Genomic DNA, 25,695 nt, shown 5'->3' with positions numbered 1-25,695 from the left:
AAAATATAAGCAGTTGCTGCCTGCATTGCTTGAAGAAACCCTGTCTGTCTGTCTGTCTCTGTCAAAAGCCTTTCCGAAAGCTCCAAAGCCTGGTAAAATAAGTCACACCAAGTATGCCATTGTTTTACTAACTAATTTATAGAGAGGGTTTAAGTCTATAAGAGGAATGTTGCTTGAATTTGAACTTATAGCAATAGGCTAGCAGTTACGACTTGTATCTTGTCAAGTTTGATAATTGTTCATTTGTTAAAGGTTAAGCTAATTCATCTGTTATAGTTAAACTGTGATGTTGAATAAAATTTGTTGTAATACAAGCTTCCCAGTTTATCAGTAGACATCTTATCCTCATACTAATGCCAAAATAGAAATCGTTGGGATCTATTCTGGCTTCATAATATCTCTTGGGTTTCTGATCTGGTATCCTAACACATGCAAACCATTCAGGTCCTATCTTTTAATCTATTAAATGATGCAATAAAAAAACTACATTCTCTGAATGTGCATCTCTTTCGTGACAAACAGCACAGCGTTCTATATGTAAGTGGTTGGTTTACTGCTGATGCCCTGGTGTTTTAGCACAATCAGCACTCGCCTATCAGTTGTCTGTCATCCAAATATGTCAATGCATGGTAGGCAGCATAGGCTGCCTCCGATCACTTTGATTTTAAACTCTGAGCAGATGCCTTCAATAACTGCACTGCTACATACCTGTGAAGTCTTGATATCAATGTATTCATTCGTCACACCAGTAAAAGAAAACCAAAAACTTAAGGTTTTTCTTCCCCTCCTTGCTCCGTTATCCTCCTCACTTCACTCAGTGCAGTTTTTCCATTCCCACTGTTTATACCTGCAGCTGCACCTTTCTGGACTGATTTGTAGGAGAAGTTGACATAGGTCAGAAGGTCAGGAACCTGAGGCATGTACAGTGAAAGGAGTTGCCCCAAAGCCAATGAATCATAGAATCCTACTGTTGTGGGAAATTACCACCGGAGTCAGACTGGAGGTTCAATGATATAGCTTTATTTCGGACACGAAGCTTCGGGCAGAAAGCACTGGTACTCTGCAGTACTTGGCAGCTACCTTCTCAATAATAAAATAGGAGTGGTTCATTTTTATATTTTTCAGACCTGGATAGTCCAGACATTAGCCAGCTAACACATCGTTACAGTGAGACGTATACAGACATTAGCATTTAACATTGTACTGTTTCATAAAATGGATACATTTCCTCTATCAGTGACTATCAATGACTTAGTTTCAGTCTATATATACAGTAATTGGTTATTCTGCATTTATGTATTCCCGTTCCCATTTATGACTAATCTCTTTATCAGACCATATTGTTCTGAGTCTGTCCTTATCTTTAAAGTGCCTCAAGCTCTTACTGGCTTCTTGCAGTATTTGTTTCCTGTATGTTTAACTTTAAATAACTGTCTCTGCTACATGTTTTAATTTCAAATAGTTGTCTGCACTAAAGTCAGTGCCTGCTTAATGTCTCTTTCTCAGGTAACCATTCAATGTGCCAGGCCACCATTTTGTGTGTCAGGTACCCATCTTTATGATTTTCCCCACTTCACTATAATGCAGAAGGAAGCCATTTGGCCCATCAAGTCTGCACCGACCACAATCCCACCCAAGCTCTATCCCCATAACCCCATGCATTTATCCCAGCTAGTCTCCCTGACACTAAAGGGTAATTTAGCAGGGCCAATCCAACTAAATTGCACATTTTTGAACTGCGGGAGGAAACCAGAACATCAGGAAGAAACCCATGCACTCACGGGGAGAATGTGTAAACTCCACACAGACAGTGACCCAAGCCAGGAATCAAAACTGGGTCCCTGGCATGGAGGTGGCAGTGCTAGCCACTATGCCAACCTGTATGGCTTGTATCGTGGTTTGATACATATTCCTGATCATGTTTTAACTGCCGAATGCTCATTCAGTGGCTGGTAAGCTGGTCTAGTGCAGGCAAGTTCTCTCTTTATTTTTAAATTTGGCCCTCTGTGTACCTTATCAGATGTTTCATCACCTCTTTCTGAAGAACTTACAAGTTAAGAGGACCAGTCCTTTGACATGACTCTCCTGGCCTTTACATATTGTCTTCTCCTGAAAGAGCTTGCAGAAGCAGGAAGCATTTATAGAACACTTCTAATGCACTCAAGTTATCTAAGATTAGGTTGATGCATTGGCCATACTTAATTTTCCCTCAATGTACCTGAACAGGTGCCGAAGTGTGGTGACCTGGGGATTTTCACAGTAACTTCATTGCAGTGTTAAATATAAGCCTATTTGTGACAAATAATTAAACTTCAAAGCACTTGACAGCCAATTGAAGTAAAGCTATAATTGGACTGTATAAAACACAGCAGACAATTTGCTAACATCATGGTCCTCAAAACAGCAATGAGATAAATGAACTGATAATGTTTTACCGTGATGTTGTCAGCTTGTGACTAGAATAAACAAATTGACAGTATATTGACATTAATTTTCAGTGGGCTGGCTTGGGATGTGGGACATGCAAGATGAGATTCGAGCCATTTTCACTTCCACACCTGCTTTGAGCAAAGTACAATAGTCTCCTGCCTGAAAATAGTACATATGATGTCAGGGCCAGTAACAAAGTGAGAATTGATTGAGGAACAATGGAAGAAGATAAAAGAAACGTTGTGCACATTTATATTAATGGAGTATGTTTCCACAGATCGTTAATGAAGGCGCATCTATATCATAATTTCAAACCACAATGTGGAAGTAGAAGTAACTCTGGTTTCTACATTTATAATGCTTGACAAAGAGTAGTCAATTGATGTCGAGAGAAATGTTAAATTGTTCAATTTTCTGCTGATCTACCATATCTCTTTTTTAGTACCTCCTGAACTTGTATACTCTGTATCATAAACATTCTTTTTAAATAGGTACATGGGCAAGAAAAGACTTCCATTTACTGAAGAAAAACTACGCAAACTGTTCAAGGAAGCACTTGTAGAATCTCTGAAATATTCTTTAGTGAAAATTTATGATATGCAAAATATTGAAGAAATGAAGAAAAAGGTATTTAGTTGTTTTACTTTGCACATGTCGAATGTATTAGCATATGAAAATCTGTTTCCATTATTTCACTTCATGTATCCATTATAAAGAATCCAATCCATATTTGTTAACATTTCCAAATCTCCAGTTTTGTTATGAATAATTTGTGTATTTATTCAATCCTTACTCCCATTGTTTTGGAACATTAACCAAGATACTGCTTTTCCTAGTTTTCTCATTTATTGCTTTGATGCCACTTGTGCCTTCTACAGCATGTTTTTTTAAAGTCCATTTCAAAATTTCTCTTTCCCTCTTTCTTCTGCAGATCCAATCCTCTCCCAAAGCCCCTTTGCCCTCCATCCTGAGCAAGGAAACCGAAACCAGTCTTTTTCTTAGTTACAAGTTTATTTTAAATTCTAACACTGCATAGTCACAAACTGTTGATCCGGGCCTTATTCAGTTGTGATCAGTTACTCACCCAGTATTCCCTCTATGTATTGCTCCAGAGGATGTACATTTGAGCTGGTGCCTAGCTGCTTCAAGGAGATGTTCATCTTGCAGAACACTGATGAGAACTGGATTCCTTCATCTGGGATAATACCCTTTCTGTAAAATAGGCACAGGATGAACTCATGGTCATTGCTATGCAGGGTCATGTTAAACTTTTTGCAGCCAGCTGGTGAAGCTGGATCCAAAAGCCATTCTTAACTCCGTTTCAGATTTATTCAGAATGTGAGACACTATAAATGTCTAGCTTCTAACTGATAACTAATGAACAAATAAACTAATTGAAAACCCCTTAAAAGTGCAATAGTCACTTTATATGTGCATAATTATCCAATATTTCCTCCACCAAGTGTATACACTTAACCTGAATTCATTCAATAAATAGTGGAGGCTGAATCATTGAATATTTTCAAGACTTTTGATTGAAAAGTGCGGGCAGTAAAGTGGAGTTATGGCCTAATCAGATAAGGTATGATCTATTGAATGATCAAGCAGGCTTGATGGGCTGAATGGCCGATTCCCATTCCTCTTTCTTATGATTTTTTGATTGTCAGTGAGGTGAAATCTTTAGTAGAGGAAAGACTCTGAATAGTTTTTTTCAAACAGTATGCTCTGTTGGAACACCAACGGCATGGTGGCACGGTGGTTAGCACTGCTGTCTTACAGTGCCAGGGACCCGGGTTCGACTCCTGGCTTGGATCACTGTCTGTGTGGAGTTTGCACTTTCTCCCCATGTCTGTGTGGGTTTCCTCTGAGTGAGCCGGTTTCCGCCGACAGTCCAAAGGTGTGCAGGTTGGTTGGATTGGCTGTGCTAATTTGCCCCTTAGTGACAGGGGCACTAGCTATGGTAAATGCATGGGGTTATGGAGATAGGGTCTGGATGGGATTGTGGTTGGTGCAGTCTTGATGGGATGAATGGCCTCCTTCTGCAGTGTAGGATTCTAACTCTTTCTGTTTACATAGGTTTCCAAAGACCTTAAGACAACTATATTGAAAGTAGTCGAAAACTTTGAGTCCAAGCTTGAATATGATCTTCATAATACAAGGTAAAAATCTAAAACCACAAGAAAAATATATTGAAAGCTATTTTGCACTCCTTACCTCATTAATTTTAAAAACTAACCCTGAGCACTACCTTCAACCATCCCTTACGTTACTAGATTTTCACAGGAAAGCTCTGCTCCCTGTATTGAGTCCCACATATTTGCAGCACAACTCAGAGAATCTGGCACCTAGGTCAGCATGTTGAGATTACAGGTATTTTTCAGGCATTAAAATTAATGGATACAAAATGACGATGGTTAACTTCTTAATTACAGCGTCTTTGGAGTTTGCTTCCAATGAGAGAAGTGGAGGTTGTGTCACTGAATATATCCAAGGCTGAATTAAATAGATTTTTGTTCTACAAAGGAGTCGGGATTATGGGGCGAGGCAGGAAAGTGCAGTTGTCATGTTTAGATCAGCCATGAAGTTATTGAATGGGGTAGTAGGCTTAATGGGCCTAATGAGCTATGCCTGTTCCTATTCATGATTCAACCAAAAATGATATAAATCTTTAGAATTTTCTGCTGGTGAGGACCAGTGCTGAAAATGGCTATATAGTCATTTCAAATTGACAATGTAAAGCTAAAATCAATCTATTGAATCAAACTTTTCATATATTAAGTTTAAATACTAATGTGTACGCCCAAGTAATTATAAAAAATTTACGGTCTACATGGGACCAAAGTCATCTCTCAGGGCTTGCATACCTTTTCGGTGTATGAATAATGGAATTATAAATTCTTATCATGATTTATTTCCACGGGAGAGGAAAGATTGAGGAATAGGGATGTAACTTGTGGCTAAAATGCTGAAGCATAGATTATGTAAATGTAACCAAATCATGTTCGATTAAGGTCATATTTTATACTTTACTCAAAAAAGTGTCAATTTCTACCATTATTAAAATCCCACTGAAAAGTGGCAGATTCTTGCTGTTTTCAAACATCTAATTACAATAATCACTTGTTTATTTATGGGAGCGACAAAAACAGCCATTCATGATGCAGATGGAAAAATAAATTTGGTAATGTTTCTTGGGGTTTTCCAGCTAGAGGGAGTGCAAAATTTATCAGCATTGGTTGAGCAGAAAGTTCAAAGTTCATTTTTTCTTGTAAGCTCCATTGGGTGCTGATGAACTATGTATCAAGGAAATGACAGAATCTTTCAGAAGATGGGTGATCTTGATACAAAGGAGACAAGCATTTGTCTCTTGAATACTAATGCTATTTGTTGATCAGAAGTTGAATTGGACCAGTCACAGCTACATCTGACTACAAGAGTACATGAAGACTGGTTACTCTGCAAATTCGGATCCCTCAAAACTTATTCACCATTGGGAAAGTACTTCTTCCTTGCAAAATCTATTTTATCTGTTATTGTGTTGTGGTTGTATCAGATTGACCATGTTTTATTATGATACTATGTAGGGGAATACTTATGGGACTTTGAAGTATACTCCAGGTTGGTAGGATTATAAAATCAAAATACTGTGGATGCTGAAAATCGGAAATATGCTGGAAATACTCAGTAGGTCAGGCAGCAGCTGTGGAGAGAGAAACAAAGTTAACATTTTGAGTCCCTATGATTGCTTCAGAGTTGAAATGTCAGCTCTGTTTCTCTCTGCACAGATGCTGCCAGACCTGTTAAGTTTTTCAGCATTTTTTTTCTTTTTATTGACAATTTCAATATACATATTTTAGATCTCATTGGGAAATGCTGCAGGCTATTCAGCTGAACAGAGAGCCATTGTTCTTAGTTAAACCCTTGAGAATCTTGTTCTCCATTAAATTTTCCGTCACACAATGCTGCTATGAGTAATTATCGATGTTTCGAGATGGCAATATAAAAAAGATTTTTAAACCCAAAAAGTAAAACTTTGTTAATTCATTAGTTTGTTTGTAATTATGCATTTTCAAATGGAAATGGTGTTGCACTTTGTACTCTATGTTTTAAATAATTTTGCAAAAGAATCTGTCTTTTCACAAATCAAAAATAGCACATAACTTACCAGCCCGGCTGGCCCAACTTAAGTTTAATCATCAACCATTATAATTAAATTGTGTCTGTGATGCTCTCCGTTTGTAAAATGTGCTAACTATTAACTTTTCTTTGATTTTAGATGGAAGTCTTTCATGGGAAAGGTAAAGACCAGGGGCACAAATTCCAAGTCAAGGATATGGCAACTGGTGACCTCATCCCTGAAGAATGAATTAAACAGAAGTGAAGTTGAAAATTTTAAGTCTGACGTCAGAGCTATGATCGGAATGGTACGTAAAGAATTTCATGAGTTAATTTCCACTTGGTAGAAACACCTTTATTCTCATCAGCTGAGTGTGTGGTAATCAGGGAAACAAACATCAAACAATTTCATTTGGAATTATTTGTGCACTTGATTTGCTGACTGTCTGCAATCCTCACTTTCAAGTTAATTAATGCTTAATTAAAATTCTCATGTGACAGTTAAAGTAAGCATGTAAGCTACTTACTAATGTTTTCTTTTCCAAAAATATACATTCATAACATTTTAAAGTACATAAAATGCAAAACAAATCAGTTACAAATCAAGATAAAAGGGGGGCGGTTTAGAACGGAGTTGAGGAGGAACTTCTTCACTCAAAGGGTGGTGAATCTCTGGAATTCTCTGCCCGTTGAAGTGGTGGAGGCTGCCTCGCTAAATATTTTTAAGACGCGGGTTGATGGGTTTTTGATCAGAGAGGGGATTAAGGGTTATGGGGAGAGGGCGGGAAAGTGGAACTGAGCAGCGACAGATCAGCCATGATCTTATTGAATGGCGGGGCAGGCTTGAAGGGCTAGATGGCCTACTCCTGCTCCTATTTCTTATGTTCTTATGTTACTTTCAATGTTGTAAGTTATTAACTACATTTACAATTAACACAGTTACAAATTTCATTGCATGACAAACAAAAAGTCAGAGAGGTTTTGTCCTGTTTAAGGCCCCTTGATGTATTGTGGCTGCAAGGCCTTAGATAGTCACCTATCACCATTGCGCCTTCGTGGCAGCTGAAGTAATCTTTTGCACGTCCACCACCATGTAGTCCTGGATCTTAAAATGTGCTTATCTGCAACATGTGGCCATGTACAACTCTTTGTCTTGGAACACCAGCAAGAATGTCTTTCACAATGTTGATGGTCCTCAACTGTTGTTGATGTTTATATCGGAGGGCGTTCCTGAGAACAGCTCATAGAGCATAGAGCCCTATGCCATAATGATGATCAGGGTGTACGCCGACGAAAATCATTGAATCGCTTTCCAGACCTTTTTGCAATGGCACATTCAGAAGGAGGTAGACAAGAATCTCTTCATCCCTGCAAACATCTCAGGAGCAACTTGCTGAAACAGTGAGACTCTAGGCCAGCAGTAAGACTCTCACAAGGAGGGAACTTCTCCCCACTGGCCAAGCTGTATCTTGATTTTTCTTTCAGAGTTCTGGAGATAAGGCATCCTACCAAATGACTTTGACAGTCTACTCAAGGAATCCAATAGGATTCAGCATCTTCATTTCTCATAGTGCCTTCAGGATGTTATGAATGGGCCATTGCCTGATGGACTTGTGGTCAAAGTGTTTTACTGCAAAATCTTCTCCATGAAAGACAGGTGGTTCAGCATGACCCAGCTGCTTGGAGTGCTCCACAGCAATGTGGCCGGACCTATCCTTTGCAAGACCTGGGACAGCACATCGTGACACTTGTTCTCTGTGTATCGAAGGTCTACACTCAACTTGAAACAGTGGAGCACAAACCACCAGGAAAAATTTTGTACATTATATCCTGGTCCATTTACAATCTCCAAACAAAGGACAAGATGACTTGGGTGATCACCATGGTGCAAGAGTGGGGAATGGATTAAGCCTACGTTGCACACATCAGCACTTGGAACTCCTCAAATCTGGTGACAAGGTTCTGACCTGCAATGGAGAGGAAGCGTTACTCCCACCAATTTTTGTTTCACCATGGCTACCCGCTTTTTCTAGTTTTTGTCCCATGCCTGATCCCTCCAAACAATATCTCAAGCATCTTTAGATAGTCTGACCTGACAATGAAGGGGCAAATGATGGATTGGTCCAATTCTCAAAGAACATAATGTTGTACTTGTTCCAATAAACTTTGGTTGCCAGTGACCAGTTTGAAATGGTCAAAGGTATTCATCAGACTGCACACTGAAAGTGGATCCCTGCAGAAGACAGTGAAATTGTCCATGCACAGGGAAGGTTTGACCTGAGAGCCTCCTCACCCTTCTTTTGCCTGCATCCTTCCTGATGGACTCAGCAAAGGGTTCCATTCAGCACACAAACAAGACAGGAAGAAAGGCCATGCAGGCCGGACTCCAGATTTGATTGGAAAGCATTTAGATTCCCAACTGTTGATTGAAATTGTTCTATTTGTGTACAGCAGTTGGATCCAGAAAAGATCACCAGAAAGCTAAATGTAAATAAATTTGTAGAAGTTCAACAGTACAGTATTATTTTTAAGGAGAGAATGTAAGAAAAGGCTGCTTAAGAGTACAGGTTTTCACTCCAACTTGGGGAATGACAGACATTTGATTTCAAACTTCAAATTCCAGTGTCCATGATTTCTGAGCCTATGCTCTGGAAATCCCTCCCTAAACCCCCTCCAACTTTCCTCTCCAACTTTCCTCTCCTCACTTAAGATCTTTCTTATAACCTTTCAACACTTCCTGACTTATTTAATTATGTTACACTTACAAAGAGGATATAAATTAAATGCACAGCATAGAGATACGATTGATTTTTTTTTACATAACTGTGGGGATAGACTATTTCTCTCCTGGAAGATCCCACTGATAAAGGATGGATCTTTTATACTAAAACAAACTTTCTTTACCAGTTTCAGTATAATTCAAACTAATGAATCAGCTTAACCTTTTACATTTGAACAATATTTAAAAATGAAAGAAAGCAACTTTACTTTTTAGCATATGACTATCCCAATTCCAAATAAGCCCTATTCATGCATAAATCAAATCCACTTTTAAATAAATAGCTAGCAAAAACAGGCATACTTGCTATAAATTATGTTAACTGTTTTGAAGCTTTCAGGGAGAGATGTTGTGGAAAGAGAGTAAGTTCTCAGGAACAGCTTGCACACGCCTCTGACTTTTAGCTCGACCACAACTGAAACTGACTGACGACTGTTTTCTGCTATAGACCTAATTCCTACCATCACCATATCAGCACCTGATTGATAACTCATGGTCCTTTCAAAATCTAATCAAAATCCCCAGGGGAAAATCTCCATCTAGAAATAAAAATCCATTAGCTCTATCCGAAGTGAATACTGCATGGCTAAAATGAGTAGGTACCCTGCTGTTCAAGCACCAGAGCTGCGTTCATTTCAGACACAGTAAAAAGTCTGACAACACCAGGTTTTAGTCCAACCGATTTATTTGATAGTAAACGCACAAGCTTTCGAGGTTTCCCTCTTCATCAGGTGAATGGAGAGTTCTGGCCTCAGACAGAGCATATAAAGCACAGACAGTTTAGAGATTACTGATTAGAATGTGAATCTTTACACCTAACCTGCTGTTCAAGTCCTAAAGTGGCCGACAATGTGAGTGGAAGGAGCACTGATCACAGGTTAAAGAGATGTGTATTGTCTCCAGACAGTACAGTAAGTGAGGTTTTGCAAACCCAGGCAAGTCACGGGGGTTACAGATAGTGTGACATGAACCCAAGATCCCTGTTGAGACCGTCCTCATGTGTGTGGAACTTGGCTATCAGTCTCTGCTCAGCGACTCTGCGCTGTCGTGTGTCGTGAAGGCCACCTTGGAGAACGCTTACCCGAAGGTCAGAGGCTGAAACGGCAAATTGGTGGAATGGCAAATTGCGCGGAGGGTGTGGAGAGTCTGTAGAAGGATCTAGATAGGCTGGGCAAATGGGCCAGGAAATGGCAAATGGAATTTAATGTTGGTAAGTGCGAGGTGGTCCACTTTGGTAGGAATAATGGTAGGAAGGACTATTACTTATGTGGCGAAAAACTGCAGCAGGCGACGGTGCAGAGGGACCTCGGGATCCTTGTGCATGAGTCGCAAAAACCCAGCCTGCAGGTGCAGCAGGTGGTCAGGAAGGCGAATGGGATGCTGGCCTTCATAGCGAGGGGGATTGAATATAAAAGTAGGGAGGTCTTGCTGCGGCTGTATAGGGCATTGGTGAGGCCGCAGCTGGAGTACTGTGTGCAGTTTTGGGCGCCGTACTTACGCAAGGATATTTTGGCCTTGGAGGGAGTGCAGAGGAGGTTTACTAGGCTAATGCCGGAGTTGAAGGGGTTGAGCTATGAGGAGAGGCTGAATAAACTAGGCTTGTACTCGTTAGAGTTTAGAAGAATGAGGGGAGATCTCATTGAGACATATAAGATGATGAATGGGATGGATAGGATAGAGGTGGAGAGACTCTTCCCGCTCAGAAAGGACAGTAGGACTAGAGGGCACAGCCTCAAGATACAGGGGGGGCGGTTTAGAACGGAGTTGAGGAGGAACTTCTTCACTCAAAGGGTGGTGAATCTCTGGAATTCTCTGCCCGTTGAAGTGGTGGAGGCTACCTCGCTAAATATTTTTAAGACGCGGGTTGATGGGTTTTTGATAAGAGAGGGGATTGAGGGTTATGGGGAGAGGGTGGGAATGTGGAACTGAGCCACGACAGATCAGCCATGATCTTATTGAATGGCGGGGCAGGCTCGAAGGGCTAGATGGCCTACTCCTGCTCCTATTTCTTATGTTCTTATGAATGCCCGTGACCACTGAAGTGTTCGCCAACAGGAAGGGAACAGTCTTGCCTGGTGATTGTCGAGCTCGACAATCACCAGGCAAGACTGTTCCCTTCCTGTTGGCGAACACTTCAGTGGTCACGGGCATTCAGCCTCTGACCTTCGGGTAAGCATTCTCCAAGGTGGCCTTCACGATACACGACAGCGCAGAGTCGCTGAGCAGAGACTGATAGCCAAGTTCCACACACATGAGGACGGTCTCAACAGGTATCTTGGGTTCATGTCACACTATCAGTAACCCCTGTGACTTGCCTGGGTTTGCAAAACCTCACTCACTGTGCTGTCTGGAGACAATACACATCTCTTTAACCTGTGATCAGTGCTCCTTCCACTCACATTGTCGGCCACTTTAGGACTTGAACAGCAGGTTAGGTGTAAAGATTCGCATTCCAATCAGTAATCTCTAAACTGTCTGTGCTTTATATGCTCTGTCTGAGGCCAGAACTCTCCATTCACCTGACGAAGAGGGAAACCTTGAAAGCTTGTGCATTTACTATCAAATAAATCGGTTGGACTAAAACCTGGTGTTGTCAGACTTTTTACTGTGTTTACCCCAGTCCAACGCTGGCACATCCACTTCATTTCAGACATACCAACTACCTGTAGAATGAAGCTGAATTTTTAAACATTTCCCCTTAAATATAAAATATATATAGATTGCAGTATTTTCCTCAAACAAGAAAATGTGTTTTTATAGTAGTATGCAGGTTTTGGAATACAGTGGCTGATTGCTAAAAGCCTCAAAAATATCGCTTAGGTGGTGGGATGATTCTTTAAATTTGGTGAATTTTTCCTGTCAGATTGAACAAAATAACACAAAATTTAGACTTACAGAAATAGGCCAAAGAATAGTCATATTGGACTCAGAATGCTAATTCCGTTTCTGTTGCCACAGATCCTGCTAAAAGAGTATTTCCATGATTTTCTCCCTTTTATTTCCTATTTCCAGATCTGCAGTGTTTTGGTTTTATTAAACAATAGACTATTCAGCGAAACTCCATATGTAGGATTTTGTACTCTATGGGAGCCTCCTTCCACCCTCCTATATTTAACTAATCTTACATATCATCTCCTTCTGGGATAGATGTTTCTAACAACATAGAGTTTATATGTTAGGTTTTCCTGTTAGTTGACTTTTTTTTGTTTGCTGTATATGAATGTCCATTTATAACTGTCTTTGAGACGTATATACCCCAGGGTATATTTGATGAAATGAAAAATAATGAGTTATTGTTACATGATGAAAAATTATAGGTTGTGCATGCGCACATTTTTAATCTGCTTTGCAAGTTGATTTGGCTCCTGAAACTTCCTGCCTCCATCACCTCTCTGATATCTGGATTGTGTGCTGAAGACTGTTCGGACTATTCTTACTGATGTCTTGTGTGTTTATTTTCAGGTTGATGTTGCACTGAAGGATACAAGAACCACTTTTTGAGTCACATGTGGGATATGGGGGCCTTGGCGGAGCTGAATTTATTACTCATTGCAAGGTTTTCTGAGAAAGCAGTGACGTACCCTTTCTTTGAATAATGCACTGAACTCTTTGCCTATTTGATATGCTGGAGTCCTTTTCTGGGACTTAAACGCAAAATTATATGTAATCACTTGATATAAAAAGAACTTGAATTGTGGGTATTTCCTCCAGCTTTGCAATTTTTAACAGCTAGCTACAAGTACTATAGATTGAAAGTACTTTTATTTGCCATGCAGAGCTTTTGCTTCTGCTTCAGGATTAAATTTTTTTATAAGAGATTGAATGTGTGCAGATTGGGGGAGTTAGGAGACTGCAAATTGCTCGATTCCTTAGTGAACAATGATTTAATAACCATTTTTCATGTTTGGGATCAGAGAAGACAATTTACAGAGCTGCTACAATCTCTCTTATTTCTAAGGCCTGAATTTTCATGACGGTAAGGGCTTGAACACATCCCCACTGACTCTGACAGGTCCATTATCATTACATATTCAATTCAGCATTCCACCCTGGAAAGCTGTCAGCCAATCAGATTTGGTTGATAGCTGTCCAGTCCCTCCAAGTATAATGCTGCAGTGCCTGAACCTAAGTCCTTGGGGGGTGTGGTCTTTCGGGTCAAACCAAGTAAACAAACTCAAATTACAATAGGTCAAAGAAAAAGGGGGCGGTTCCCCAAAAGGAGGGGGAACGGCCTGAACAGAAACAAAAAGTACAAAGGAAACTTAAGACACGTCAAATCAAAATGTGATTGTCAGGGTCTTTAACACACCTCAGCCCCTGCGGTGCCCAACGGGCGTGGAAGACCTAAGTCCTGGGACTTCAAGTAAGTACAGGAGGTGGGAAATGTCTTCATTTTGATCTGTTGTGGTGTTTAGATTTTAGAAAAAATGGCTTGTGAATAGGCTACGATAACTGAGATATTCATTCTGGATTTGAAATTGAGGAGAAAAGAAGTTGTGTTGCAAGTTTTTTCTCTGGACTTAATAAGGGAAATAACTAAGGTTATACAATCTCATTCGCCCCACTCCTGTTGCCAGTGAGAATGCAGAATTTGGTTCTTAGCCAAAACTCCATTCACTGCAGCAGCACTGGAGAATCCCAGCCGTGGACAAGGCTCTGGTGTAAATTTCTGTAGATTTTATATATTTCTACTCGGACATATTTCTTAATATAGAATGTTTATGGTTTCATCGTTGAAATTGGGAAAAGGCATCTGTTCATCATTATATTTTGGGCTTGTTTCCTTTTTTGCTAACAATAAAAACAATTATTTACCTTGAGTGTAAATGTCTTCCTTTCATTTAGAAATTGAATAAGGCCGTGTTATTCTGAACATACTTTTATATTTGCACACGGAATGTGGATAAATTTGGAAGCCAAGCTTTCCTGCCAATTTCTAATTACCCTGTATCAATGATGGGTTGTCATTTCCCTGAATGGTTGCAGTCTTTGTGGTGATGGTGTTCGCACAATGATTTATATGGAGGGGATTCAAAAATTGAACCAGTGAATTGGAAGGAACAATGGTAAAAGGGAGGCAGTGGCGTTGTTGTGTTGTTACTGGACTAATCCAGAGACCCAGGGTAATGTTCTGGGGACCTGGGTTCAAATCCCACCATGGCTGATTGTGAAATTTGAATTTAATAGAAACTGGAATTAAAAGTCTAGTGATGACCAAGAAAACACTGTTGTCATAAGGATCCATCAGTAATGTCCTTTAGGGAAGGAAATCTGTTACCCTTACCTCATCTAGCCTATGTGTGGCTTCAGATCCACAGCAATGTGGTTGACTTTTAAAATGCTCTCCAGGATGAACAATAAATGCTGGCACAGCCAGTGATGCCCACATCTCATCAACAATTAAATAAAAACTAATGTTCAAGTATGACATTGAAATTTGTAGCACACTATGGTGTTTAAAAGAGAGGTTCTACTTTTTCCCAGTAAAACAGCAACTGCATTTTAAAAGTTTTTTGTTGGCTGTAAAGTGCTTCCTGATATCTCGAGTTGTGAAAGATATTGTTCGTTCAACAATTATTTACATAGCAGATTTCATTGGAAGAAGAGAGCTCTGAAGATGTAGACAAAAACATTCAGAGATAAACGAAACAAAAAAATAGCAGTAGCAAGTCAAAAGCTTCGTGAATAGCATGGATTTTAAGCAAAGCACTAAAAGGAGATGAAACAGAGGGGCCTAAGGATGGAATTCCAGAGTGTGAGGTCTAGTTATTTGAAAGTAATGCATCATTAATGCAATCTCTCGCTTCCTTCCCTATGCATGGTATGTTTTGTCTGTATAACGTGCGAGGAACAATACTTTTCACTATATACTAATACACGTGACAATAATAAATCAAACCAAAAGCAATCACATTTTGAAATGAGTATTGCATGATTTCGACTGTGTATTCCACAGCTTTCAGTTGTGTATTCTTCCCCAAGTCTGGATGCTTCTGTGGCACAAACCACACCTAATATTTAAATGACCCATTTCCAGACGTGGAAGAGGAAAAGTAAAGTTACTGTGGAAAATCAACTCTCCCCATCAACAGCTGCTGGCCTTGCTGAGTATTTAGCTCTGACGAAGGGTCATTCTGACTTGAAACGTTGGCTTTATTCTCTCTTCAGGGATGCTGTTGGACCTGCTGAGATTTTCCAGCACTTTCTCTTGTTGTGGCTGAGCAGTTATTTGGTGACACAGTGGTTAGCACTGTTGCCTCACAGCACCAGGGATCCAGGTTCAATTCCTTGGGTCACTATCTGCGTGGAGTTTGCACGTTATCCCTGTGTCTGTGTGGGTTTCCCCAGAGTGCTCCAGTTTCCTCCCACAGTCCAAAAGATATATATACAGGTTAGGTGCATTGGCTATTCTAAATTCTTTCTCAGTGTACCTGAACAGGCACATGAGTGTGGTCTCTTAAGGTCAAACCAAATAAACAAACTCAAGTTAAATTAGGACAAAGTAAAAGGGGCAGCTCCCCAAAAGGAGGGGCAACCGCCCAAACAAAATCAGAGTACAAAGGAAACTTGAAAATATCAAAATAAAATGTGATTATTAGGGTTGATAATGCACCCCAGCCCCTGCGGTACCCAATGGGCATGGAAGGCGTCAACTGCGCCCACAGACACCATATGCTCCCTCTCCAGGGACATCTGGCCACGAATGTGGCCGAGGTAGAGGGGCAGACAGTCAGAATGATGGCCCCTCAATCGCCCGCTGCCTGGACCTGTAAATGGCACGTGTCACCAGGCCCAGGAGGAGGTCACCATCCGGATCCACCCTTTCCACACTGTGTGGCTGTAGATCAGGAGAGTGGGACTGAAGTGCAAATAAAACATTATTAAAAGGTTTGGCACGTGAGTGTGACGACTTAGGGATTTTCAGAGTAACTTTATAAGCTTACTTGTGACACTAATAAATAAACTTATTCTATTGCACTGAGACTCCAGAGCCATTCACCCAACCGGCTCCACAGCTCCCTCTAACGGCCGCAGCTCCGGGTGTGACAGCCAATCAGCGAGCAGCGCTGCCGCCTGCCCAATCAGGAGCGAGGAATTCAAACAGCGAGGCGGCAATCGGATTGGCCACTGAGTCGCGAGCTTTTACCGGCCGCGGGGGGAGGGGAGAGGCTCCGCGCCCCCCACCCCTACCTTCATCCGGACCCAGTCTCACCCCCCAATCCAACCTCATCCCGACACCATGAGGAAACGGAGCGGCGGCTGTGGCCGCCTGGCTGTGCTGCGGACTTACGGTAAATACAGGAACCGGGCGGTGAAGACCGCGAAGTGGCTGAGCCCGGGTACGGGCAGAGAGCATCTCTTCTCCTCCTCGGACTCGGTCAACAGCAGCAGCCGTTCCCAGAGCGCGGACAGCAGCAACCCGTCCTTCAGCAGCTACAGGAAAAGGTGCAGGAGCTGTCATTTATTTGTTCATTCACAACAATCAGGGCTGCCCTGGTGATACAACTGGACTGCGCCCTCCTTAAGGGCACCATCGTTCAGATACTGCTTACCCTGCAGTAATGATCGGTGATTCCATAGTCAGCGGAAAATTTTGGCGTTTCTGCGGCTGCAGAGTTTATTTACTAGTGTCGCAAGTAGGCTTATGTTAACACTGCAATGAAGTTACTGTGAAAACCCCCTGGACGCCACACCCTGGCGCCTGTTCGGGTACACTGAGGGAGAATTTAGCGTGACCAATGCACCTAACCAGCACATCTTTTGGACTGTGGAAGGAAACCGGAGCACCTGGAAGAAACCCAAGCAGACATGGGGAGAATGTGCAGATTCCACAGTGATGCAAGTCGGGAATTGAACCTGGGTCCCTGGCGCTGTGGGGCAGCAGTGCTAACCACTGTATCACTCAGTGATAGCTGTCTTGCTCCACTATTGTTGGGATCATTGAGTGGCTGCAGAGTGTTGGAGGGGAGAGGGGGTGAACATCCAGAGGTGCTGGTGATGCACACACATGCAAATGACATAGGCAGAAAGAGACCTGTGTTTTGCCCCACAATCAGAATTTGGGGAGCTAGGCAGGGAACAAGCAAGCAGGATCCCAGAAGGAGTCATGTCTGTATTACTCCTAGTGCCATGCACAGGTGAGTTGGGAAATACCATGATAAAACAGATAAGTGCATGCACGAGAGAGGGCTTTTTAAATTCTGGGGCATTAAAGGAGAGTCATATGGAATTGAAATGTTTAACTTTCCACAGATGCTGCCAACATTTCCTGTTTCTATTTATGATGCTTAGTCTGATTGTGGGGGCACGTGCCTCTTTCTACCTATGCCATTTGTGTCTATGTATCATAAAGTTTAGAAGAGGCACAGAAAATAATAAAGAACAATCCAAAGCAGAGTCATTGTTGTAAAGTTTTATAGCACAGAAAGAGGCCCTTCAGCCCATTGTGTCTACACAGGCCAGTCTGTTCTAATCCTAATTTTGAGCACTTGGTTTATAGTCTTGTATTTTACAACATTTCAGGTGGTCATTTGAATGCTTTTTAGATGTTGAAGATTCCTGCCTCCATCACCCTTTCAGACAGTGAGGTCCAGTTTCTCCCACCCTCTGAGTGAAAAGGTTTCCCCTCAAAAAATCCTGCTCCTTTCCTTAAATCAATGCTGTTTGGCTATTGATCTCTCTACTCGGGGGAAAAGTTTCTTCATATCCACCCTCATGATTTTGTTCACTTCAATTAGGTCCCTCACCTCAGCCTTCTTTGCTTTAAAAGAAAACACCCAAACCCAACCAGCCTCTCTTCATGGATGGTTAATCAACTGAGGGAAAGCCAATATCAATGAGAAAAGCATGGATTTGGACCAGGTAAATTGGAATCAAAGGTCAGGGTAAGCGGTATCTGAGTGATGGATACCCTTAAGGGCATAGTCAAGGTGTATTACCAAGAAGGGGAAAGTTAGGGCAAACAATTCCAGAGGTCCCTGGATGATGAAACAAAAATGCGTGCTTATGACAAATGTCAGATGGATAATGTAGTGGAGAATCAGGCTGAATATAGAAGTTTCAAAGGAGAATTGAAAACAAACAAGGGAAGCGAAAGGAGAGTATGATGCTAACCCAAAATGGAATTCCAAGGTTTTCTGTAGGCATGTAACTAGTGAAAGAGTGGTAAAAGAAGGAGGGCCAATTAAGGCCAAAAGAATATTTATTTACACATGAAGGCAGTGAGTATAGCTGGGTATTAAATTCACATTCTGCAACTGTCTTTACCAAAGAAGATGCTGCTAGTTTGGTCATGGTGTAAGAGGAAGTAATTAGTACACAAGCATTTAAAATTGATACGGAGGTGGTATTGTATAGACTGTCTATACGCGAAGTTGATCAGGCACCACAACTGAATGAAATGCATCCAAAGAAATTGCACTAGTCATAATTTTCCAATCTTCCTTAGATGTGGGGTTGTGCGAAGGACTGGAGAATTACAAATATTACAAACCAGTCAGTTTAACTTTAGTAGTGTGGAAAATCTAGAAACAGTAATTTGGAACAAAATTAATAGTCACTTGGATTAATTAAGGAAAGCCAGAATGGAACATAAGAAATAGGAGCAGGAGTAGGCCATCTAGCCCTTCGAGCCTGCCCCGCCATTCAATAAGATCATGGCTGATCTGTCGTGGCTCAGTTCCACATTCCCGCCCTCTCCCCATAACCCTTAATCCCCCCCGGGGGGGTGGTTTAGAACAGAGTTGAGGAGGAACTTCTTCACTCAAAGGGTGGTGAATCTCTGGAATTCTCTGCCTGTTGAAGTGGTGGAGGCTGCCTCGCTCAATATTTTTAAGATGCGGGTTGATAGGTTTTTGATAGGCAAGGGGATTAAGGGTTATGGGGAGAGGGCGGGAATGTGGAACTGAGCCACGACAGATCAGCCATGATCTTTTGAATGGCGGGGCAGGCTCAAAGGGCTAGATGGCCTACTCCTGCTCCTATTTCTTATGTTCTTATCTATTAAGGGCAAATCGTATTAGACTAACTTGTTGGAGTTTTTTGAAGAGGTACTGGAAGTTTGAGGATAATGCTGTTGTGGTGTACACGGACTTCCAAAAGATATTCCTTTTCCAAAAGATATTCTTCCTTCCAAAGTGAATCACCAAAAGGTGATTCACTTTGGAAGGAGTAATAGGATTACAGAGTATTGGGCTAATGGAAAGACTGTTGGTACTGTGGATGTGCAGAGAGGTCTCGGTGTCCATGTGCGTAAGTCCCTGAAAGTTGGCACCCAGGTTGATAGGGTTGTTAAGAAGGTGTACAGTGTGTTAGCTTTTATTGGTAGAGGGATTGAGTTTCAAAGCCATGAGATCATTTTGCAGCTGTACAAAACTCTGGTGCAGCTGCACTTGCAGTATTCCATACAGTTCTGATTGCCACATTATAGGAAAGATGTGGAAGCATTGGAAAGGGTGCAGAGGAGATTTACCAGGATGTTGCCTGGTATGGTGGGAAGGTCTTATGAGGAAAGGCTGAGGGACTTGAGGTTGTTTTCGTTAGAGAGAAGAAGGTTAAGAGGTGATTTAATTGAGGCACACAAGATGATCAGAGGATTAGATAGGGTGGACAGTGAGAGCCTTTTTCCTCAGAAGGTGATGGCTAACACGAGGGGACGTAGCTTTAAATTGAGGGATGATAAATATAGGACAGATGTCAGAGGTAGATTCTTTACTCAGAGAGTAGTAAGGGTGTGGAATGCCCTGCCTGCAGCAGTAGTGGACTCGCCAACTTTAAGGGCATTCAAATGGTCATCAGATAGGTATATGGATAATATTGGAGTAGTTTAGGTTAGAGGGTCATTAGATTGGTTCCATTGGTTGGTGCAACATTGAAGGCTGGAGGGCCTGTACTGCGCTGTAATGTTATATGTTCTATATTTGATACCACACAGCAACAGACTGGTGAGGAAACTTACTGCTCATGGAATAAAAGGGACAGGAGCAACATGAATATGACGTTGGCTGAGTAACAGGAAACAAGGAAGTAGTGGTTAATGTTTAGATTAGAGGAAGGTTTGTAATGGATTTTTCTCAGAGCTGGTGTTGGAACCTTTGCTCGTTGGACAGGAACTGTTATTTTTACTTAGTCTGGCCTAATGTGACTCCAGACCTGCAGCAGTGGACTGGAAACATACTGTTATCCCTCTCTAGCTTGGCCTATATATGACTTCAGACCCACAGCAATGTGGGCGGCTCCCTTCACTGCCCTCTGAAATAGCCTAGGAAGCCATTCGGTTGTACCATACCACTACAGTAAAATCAAAAAGGAATTCCCTCTCCTAACACTGGATGTACCCGCACCACAGCGACTGCAGTGGTTCAAGAAGGCAGCTCGCCACCAAGAAGGGCAGTTAGAGACGGGAAGAAAATTCTGACCTTGTCAGTGATGCTCACATCCTATGAAAAAAGTTATTATCTAGTTACTGCTGTTTGTATTCTTAGGATGACACAAGGTACTTTGAATTTCAAATACAGTTATTATTTATGTTGGTAAACCAATTTGCATAAATTCTGCAACCATTGGGAATCTGGAGTGGAGAGTGTTGTGTGCAGTAGTCTACCATTTTTAAGTTGATTTAGGAGCTCCAGGCTACCTGTGATTTAGCAGCTTGAATGATTGTGTTCCGTGATTACATACATTTCGAGAGGTTATAGTCCCCCACCCCCCTGCCCCTTCATTATTTATAGAAACTGCTTTATTTCTGGTTGCATTTCAGTCCCAAGCTCTTGATGTTTGTCCATCTAGTGAATTGCATTTGAAAGTTACAAGACAGCCACAAGATTTTGATTGCTCTTATTCAGGAAATCTTTCAAAGCTTCGGATATGCTCAAGGTTAGCTTCAGTAGTTGATGTTGGCAGAGAAAGAAATACTGTCTGTGATTTCAGCCTTCCCTTTACTGTAAGATTATCTTGCCTTTTTTCCCTGTAAATTAGAGCGGGGCAGCCAGGCTGGACAACCTTCTAATTGGCCTAGCCAGTGTGTCCATTAATTGGTGCAGATAGAACACAAGTAATGGGAGTGCTTTTTTGCCCCCAGGTAACTGCATCTCCTTTTATGGCTGTGTTTTCTCCTGAATTTTCTTGGACAGGGACCACATGGTGACTAGTACACTTGAGGCTTTTTATCACTGGTGGAAAAGGGAGGAACTGCAGTGCATAATGGATACAAGGAATTATGATAGGAAAAGTTCTTTTCATTTTAGTTTTATTATAATTTGGAACTTTTATCCATTTGAAGTGGAATGTGCGTTTGTGATTTAAGGTTTAATCATTTCCCATTGATTTTCATTATCTATGTTGAATAACCAGTGGAGTAGAACAGTTCTTCATACAGTTACAGACATAGGTATTCAGGTCTTGTCCTCTTTTAAGGTCAAACCAAATAGACAAACTCAAATTAAATTAGGACAAAGTAAAAGGGGCAGCTTCCCAAGAGGAAGAGGAACAGCCCGAACAAAAACAAAAGTACAAAGGAAACTTAAGATGCATCAAAATGTGATTGTCGGGGTCTATAATGCACCCCAGCCCCTGCGGTGCCCAGCGGGTGCAAAAGGCGTTGACTGTGCCCGCGGACACAGCATACTCCCTCTCCAAGGACACCTGGCTGCGAATGTAGCCATGGTAGAGGGGCTGCCTGGACCTGTAAATGGTGCGTTTCGCCAGGCTCAGGAGCAGGTTCACGAGGAGGTCGGCATCCCTCCCCTCCCCTCTCCGCACCAGGTGTCCGTAGATCAGGAACGTGGGACTGAAGTGCAAACAAAACATCAATAAAAGGTTCTTCAGAAAAACAAAAAGGCAGTGCAACCTATGACACGAAACATAGACATGGTCCATGGACTCCACAAGGCCACAGAAGAGGCAAGCTTGGGAGCCCATGAACCAGTGAATCCTATGATTGTGCGGAACTGCTGTGTGCATCACTCTCCACCCCAGGTCCCTGATGTAATTAGGGGAGATCCCTCCGTAAAGGGACCGCCACTGGGGACCTCTGCCGCCTGGCAGCAACAAGGCCTGCCAAGGTGTATCCGGGCGACAGGCGGGGACACAGTAGTGGAAGGTGTACAGCAGCAGCCCATACAGGAAACGCCTCTGCATGGTGGAAAAGGGGCACGGAGGACATTTCCGCGAGACGGCTCATGCTGTGGGGCACCAGACCCGAGGAGAGGGGTTATTCAGGTCTTGTTGAATGCTAGGAAAATGTGATACATTCAGTAAAACATTGCCTGGTAAAGGATCTCTGATCAATCCCTGTCGTTGTAAGTTACAAGGAGCATGAGCATGCTTTTAAGACTGGTCAGTGATGCAGAACTCGAGAATTTGTAGCTTAAAAATCTGGAGCAAAGAATATTTCAGACTTAGGCTAAGTAAATATTCACATTTTATGTTACCATTGATGTTTTTTCACCTGCGTGTTATCTAAAGCTCTGTGGAAACGTTAATTTCTTTTTTATGATGGACCTTGTGAAAATTTACATAATTCTGAACTTTTTTTCAGGCAACGGAAAATATTGCTGGATGTTTCAAATGCTAAGGCAACAACAAAGAAAAAGGCTAAAAAACAAACAATTAGCAAAAATTACATGAGAAAGAAAACTTATCCACTCAGAAATCGAACCCTTAGCACCATTTCCACAGATGATGAAAGCCAAGAAGACTGTGTTCTTGTGGAAGACAAAGAAAATTATTTTGCTCCTGTTACAAGGTACATATTCTTTTTTTGAGGCAAAGGTGACCATGTTCTTTTGGGATATTTGGTAGGGTTCAGGTGGGCATATGGATGACCACAAAGCAGATTATGTTGAACAATTTCTGAATAATGATCTGTTTAGCACATTCCACATTGTAAGATCTGTGGATTTTATTTCTGCAATTATTGACTATTGTCATGTAAGAAAACTAATTACTGCTGGATTATAAAAAGAGTTGATGAGCAAGTAACTGTGAGGGGAGATATCCAGTTGGGGTGTATCATGTGCTTTATTGTGCCTAATAACATGTTTTGGGGAAATTGAACATTTTCCATATATTTAAACTAATGGATAAAAGTTAGCAATTTGTGATTCAGCTTCCTAATCACTGGGGGGCATGATTACATTTCTGCATTGTTAAAAGGGGAAAATCTCTAACCTGTGGTTATTATTGCCGAGGTGGCATTAAAACTAAGGCAGAGTATTAGAATATGAGCTATTTGGGAAGTGAGTTGAAAGTGAAACCTTCAATACTAAGCTGCAAATACATTTTTCAATCCCACATGAGTTCTGCCCCCAGGCATATTTAACAGATTGAAATTAATGCAGAATATTTAAAATCTTATCACATGAATGCATATTAATATGTGAATGTTAATTCAGCCTTTCAGGTAACTTCTACAAAAGTCAGATCAGTTACAGAATAATGTTATACAGCTCAGTATTGGTAGACAAAGCTAAATATAGATGGGCTTTTTTGGGTGGGTGTTTTTGACAGACTTAGTGGGCATAAACCTGAAAATTTAATAAATTACACACAATTTTCCAGTGTTTTCTCCATTTTGGTATAAGTGAGCAGGGCCTAATGTGCATAACTCTGAGTTGGAGGTGAGCGGGGTGGAAGCTTTCTAAAATGATGGAAAAAAGAACAGGGAACTGAAATAATTAAATTTTTTTTGCTTCTGATTTTAATATAACTTCTTAACTTAATCTTTGATGCTTTATTTTAAGGGATTAATGGGAGCATTGTTGTTTCCGAAACCTTGGACATCTATTGCACACTGTTTGAGTTCAGACAAAAATTGTTAAACATCATGGCTTTGTGTTTTTTAAGTACTTGAGTTAGAATGGAAGGAAGATGGATGTTGTGGGTTTAAATATTTAATGAGATTGGCAAAAGAATCAATGCACCACAGGGGAAAGCTTGTTTTTGCAACTCGTGGTTTGGATTTGTAGTTCACTCCCTTTTCAGGTGATGGATGTTGATTAAATAGCACTCAATGAAATAAGTACAAGGTGAAAAATTGCAGGATGTGGGGGAAAGCGTGGAGAACAGTGACTTACTAATTACTCTTCAAAAGAACCAGCACATAAACCAGATGAACATTCAAATTAGGTGTAGGCCATTTGATCCCTTGAACATGCTCCACTAGTTGATAAGATTGTGGCTGATCTAATGATGACCTCATCTGTCCTTCCCTGTTTACCCCATGCCCTTCGATCCTCTGTTCAATCAAGAATCTATCTAACTCGGCCTTAAAAATATCCAGTGATCCTGCTTCCGTTGCTCTTTGGGGAAGAGAATTCCACAGATGAACAACCTGCTGAGGGATAAAATTTTCCTAATTTCTGAATTTAAAGACCCCTTATTTTTAAACTTGACTGCTAGCTTTAGAAGACCAAAACAATACACAGTATTCACAATGTGGTCTCATTGAAGTCCTGTACAAGTGTAGCAAAACTGCCTTACTTTTATATTGTGTTCTTCATGCAGTAAATGTCAACATTCCATTTGTCTTCCTAAGTATTTGCAGTACCTGTGCACTAACTTTGTGATTCATGTACCAGGTTATCCAGATCCCTCTATACTATAGACTTATGCATCATTCTCCATTTAAATAACATACTGCTTTTCTATTCTTGCTGCTAAAATGGACAAGCTCACATTTTCCATATTATGCCCCATCCGTCAGATTTTTGTCTGTTCACTCAAACTACCCATTTCCCTTTGGAGATTCCTAATGTCCTCTTCGTCCTTACTCGCCACTATAATTTTGTCATCATTTAGCTGCCCAATCCTCTAACCGTCCTAATACCATGAGTTCTTATTTTATGATTATGAGAGGAGAGGAGTTCACTGTCTCTGTGTGTTGGAGTCAACAAGGGAGCGAGCTATCTTGGATCTGGTGTTATGTAATGAGGCAGGTGGAATTAGGGACCTTGTGGTGAAGGATCCTCTTGGGAAGAGTGATCATTGTATGGTGGAGTTTCTGATGTAGATGGAGGAGGAGAAAGTGGGTTCCCGGATATGTGTCCTTTGTCCAAACAGAGGGGAGTACGGTAGGATGAGAGAGGAATTGGCGAATGTTGATTGGGGGAGCGCATTGGAAAGTAGGTCTGCTGAGGAACAGTGGAGGATCTTTAAGGAGATCTTTCTTGGTGCTCAGCAGAAATTTATTCCGATGGTTAAAAAGGATCGTAGGAGGAGAGGTAATCAGCTGTGCATAACGAAGGAGGTAAAGGAAAGTGTTAAATTAAAAGCGAATATGTTTAGAGTAGTGGGCGAGAAGAGGATTGGGAGAGGTTTAAATATCAACAAAGAATGACAAAGAAGTTGATAAAGAAGGGTAGGATAAACTA

The 25,695-nt window shown here is 41.3% G+C and overlaps 2 protein-coding genes across 10 annotated transcripts in view; both read left to right on the top strand.

Annotated features, from left to right (window-relative positions):
* LOC145343471 (uncharacterized) overlaps positions 1-14,145 on the top strand; it is a 103,559-nt gene extending 89,414 nt beyond the window's left edge. The window contains exons 20-23 of one of the 5 annotated variants that reach the window (XR_013886715.1): positions 2,922-3,057; positions 3,543-3,644; positions 4,507-4,589; positions 6,707-6,722. Coding sequence is in view for 2 of the 5 variants with exons in the window: in XM_080189717.1 (XP_080045843.1) it covers positions 2,922-3,057; positions 4,507-4,589; positions 6,707-6,854; positions 12,788-12,826 (406 nt within the window). In the remaining 3 variants the exon portion in view is untranslated. Of the gene's footprint in view, positions 1-2,921; positions 4,590-5,825; positions 6,855-12,787 lie in introns of those variants that run through there. The other 4 variants (XM_080189717.1, XR_013886714.1, XR_013886713.1 and 1 more) reach the window with 4 other exon arrangements.
* A 2,384-nt stretch (positions 14,146-16,529) lies between these two features.
* The window catches only part of haspin (histone H3 associated protein kinase), a 55,146-nt gene continuing 45,980 nt past the window's right edge, over positions 16,530-25,695 (top strand). For 4 of the 5 annotated variants that reach the window (XM_080198657.1, XM_080198628.1, XM_080198620.1 and 1 more), the window contains exons 1-2: positions 16,530-16,771; positions 22,863-23,069. In XM_080198657.1, the coding sequence (XP_080054783.1) occupies positions 16,566-16,771; positions 22,863-23,069 (413 nt within the window). In that variant the 5' untranslated portion in view covers positions 16,530-16,565. Of the gene's footprint in view, positions 16,772-18,117; positions 18,188-22,862; positions 23,070-25,695 lie in introns of those variants that run through there. The other variant, XM_080198637.1, reaches the window with a different exon arrangement.

The sequence above is a fragment of the Carcharhinus amblyrhynchos genome, chromosome 1 (genome assembly GCF_965287045.1).
Source record: "Carcharhinus amblyrhynchos chromosome 1, sCarAmb.v2.hapA, whole genome shotgun sequence".
NCBI classification, from domain to species: Eukaryota; Metazoa; Chordata; class Chondrichthyes; order Carcharhiniformes; family Carcharhinidae; genus Carcharhinus; species Carcharhinus amblyrhynchos.
The sequence above is the reverse complement of the archived record's forward strand: the minus strand, read 5'-3'. Positions and strand labels throughout refer to the sequence as shown.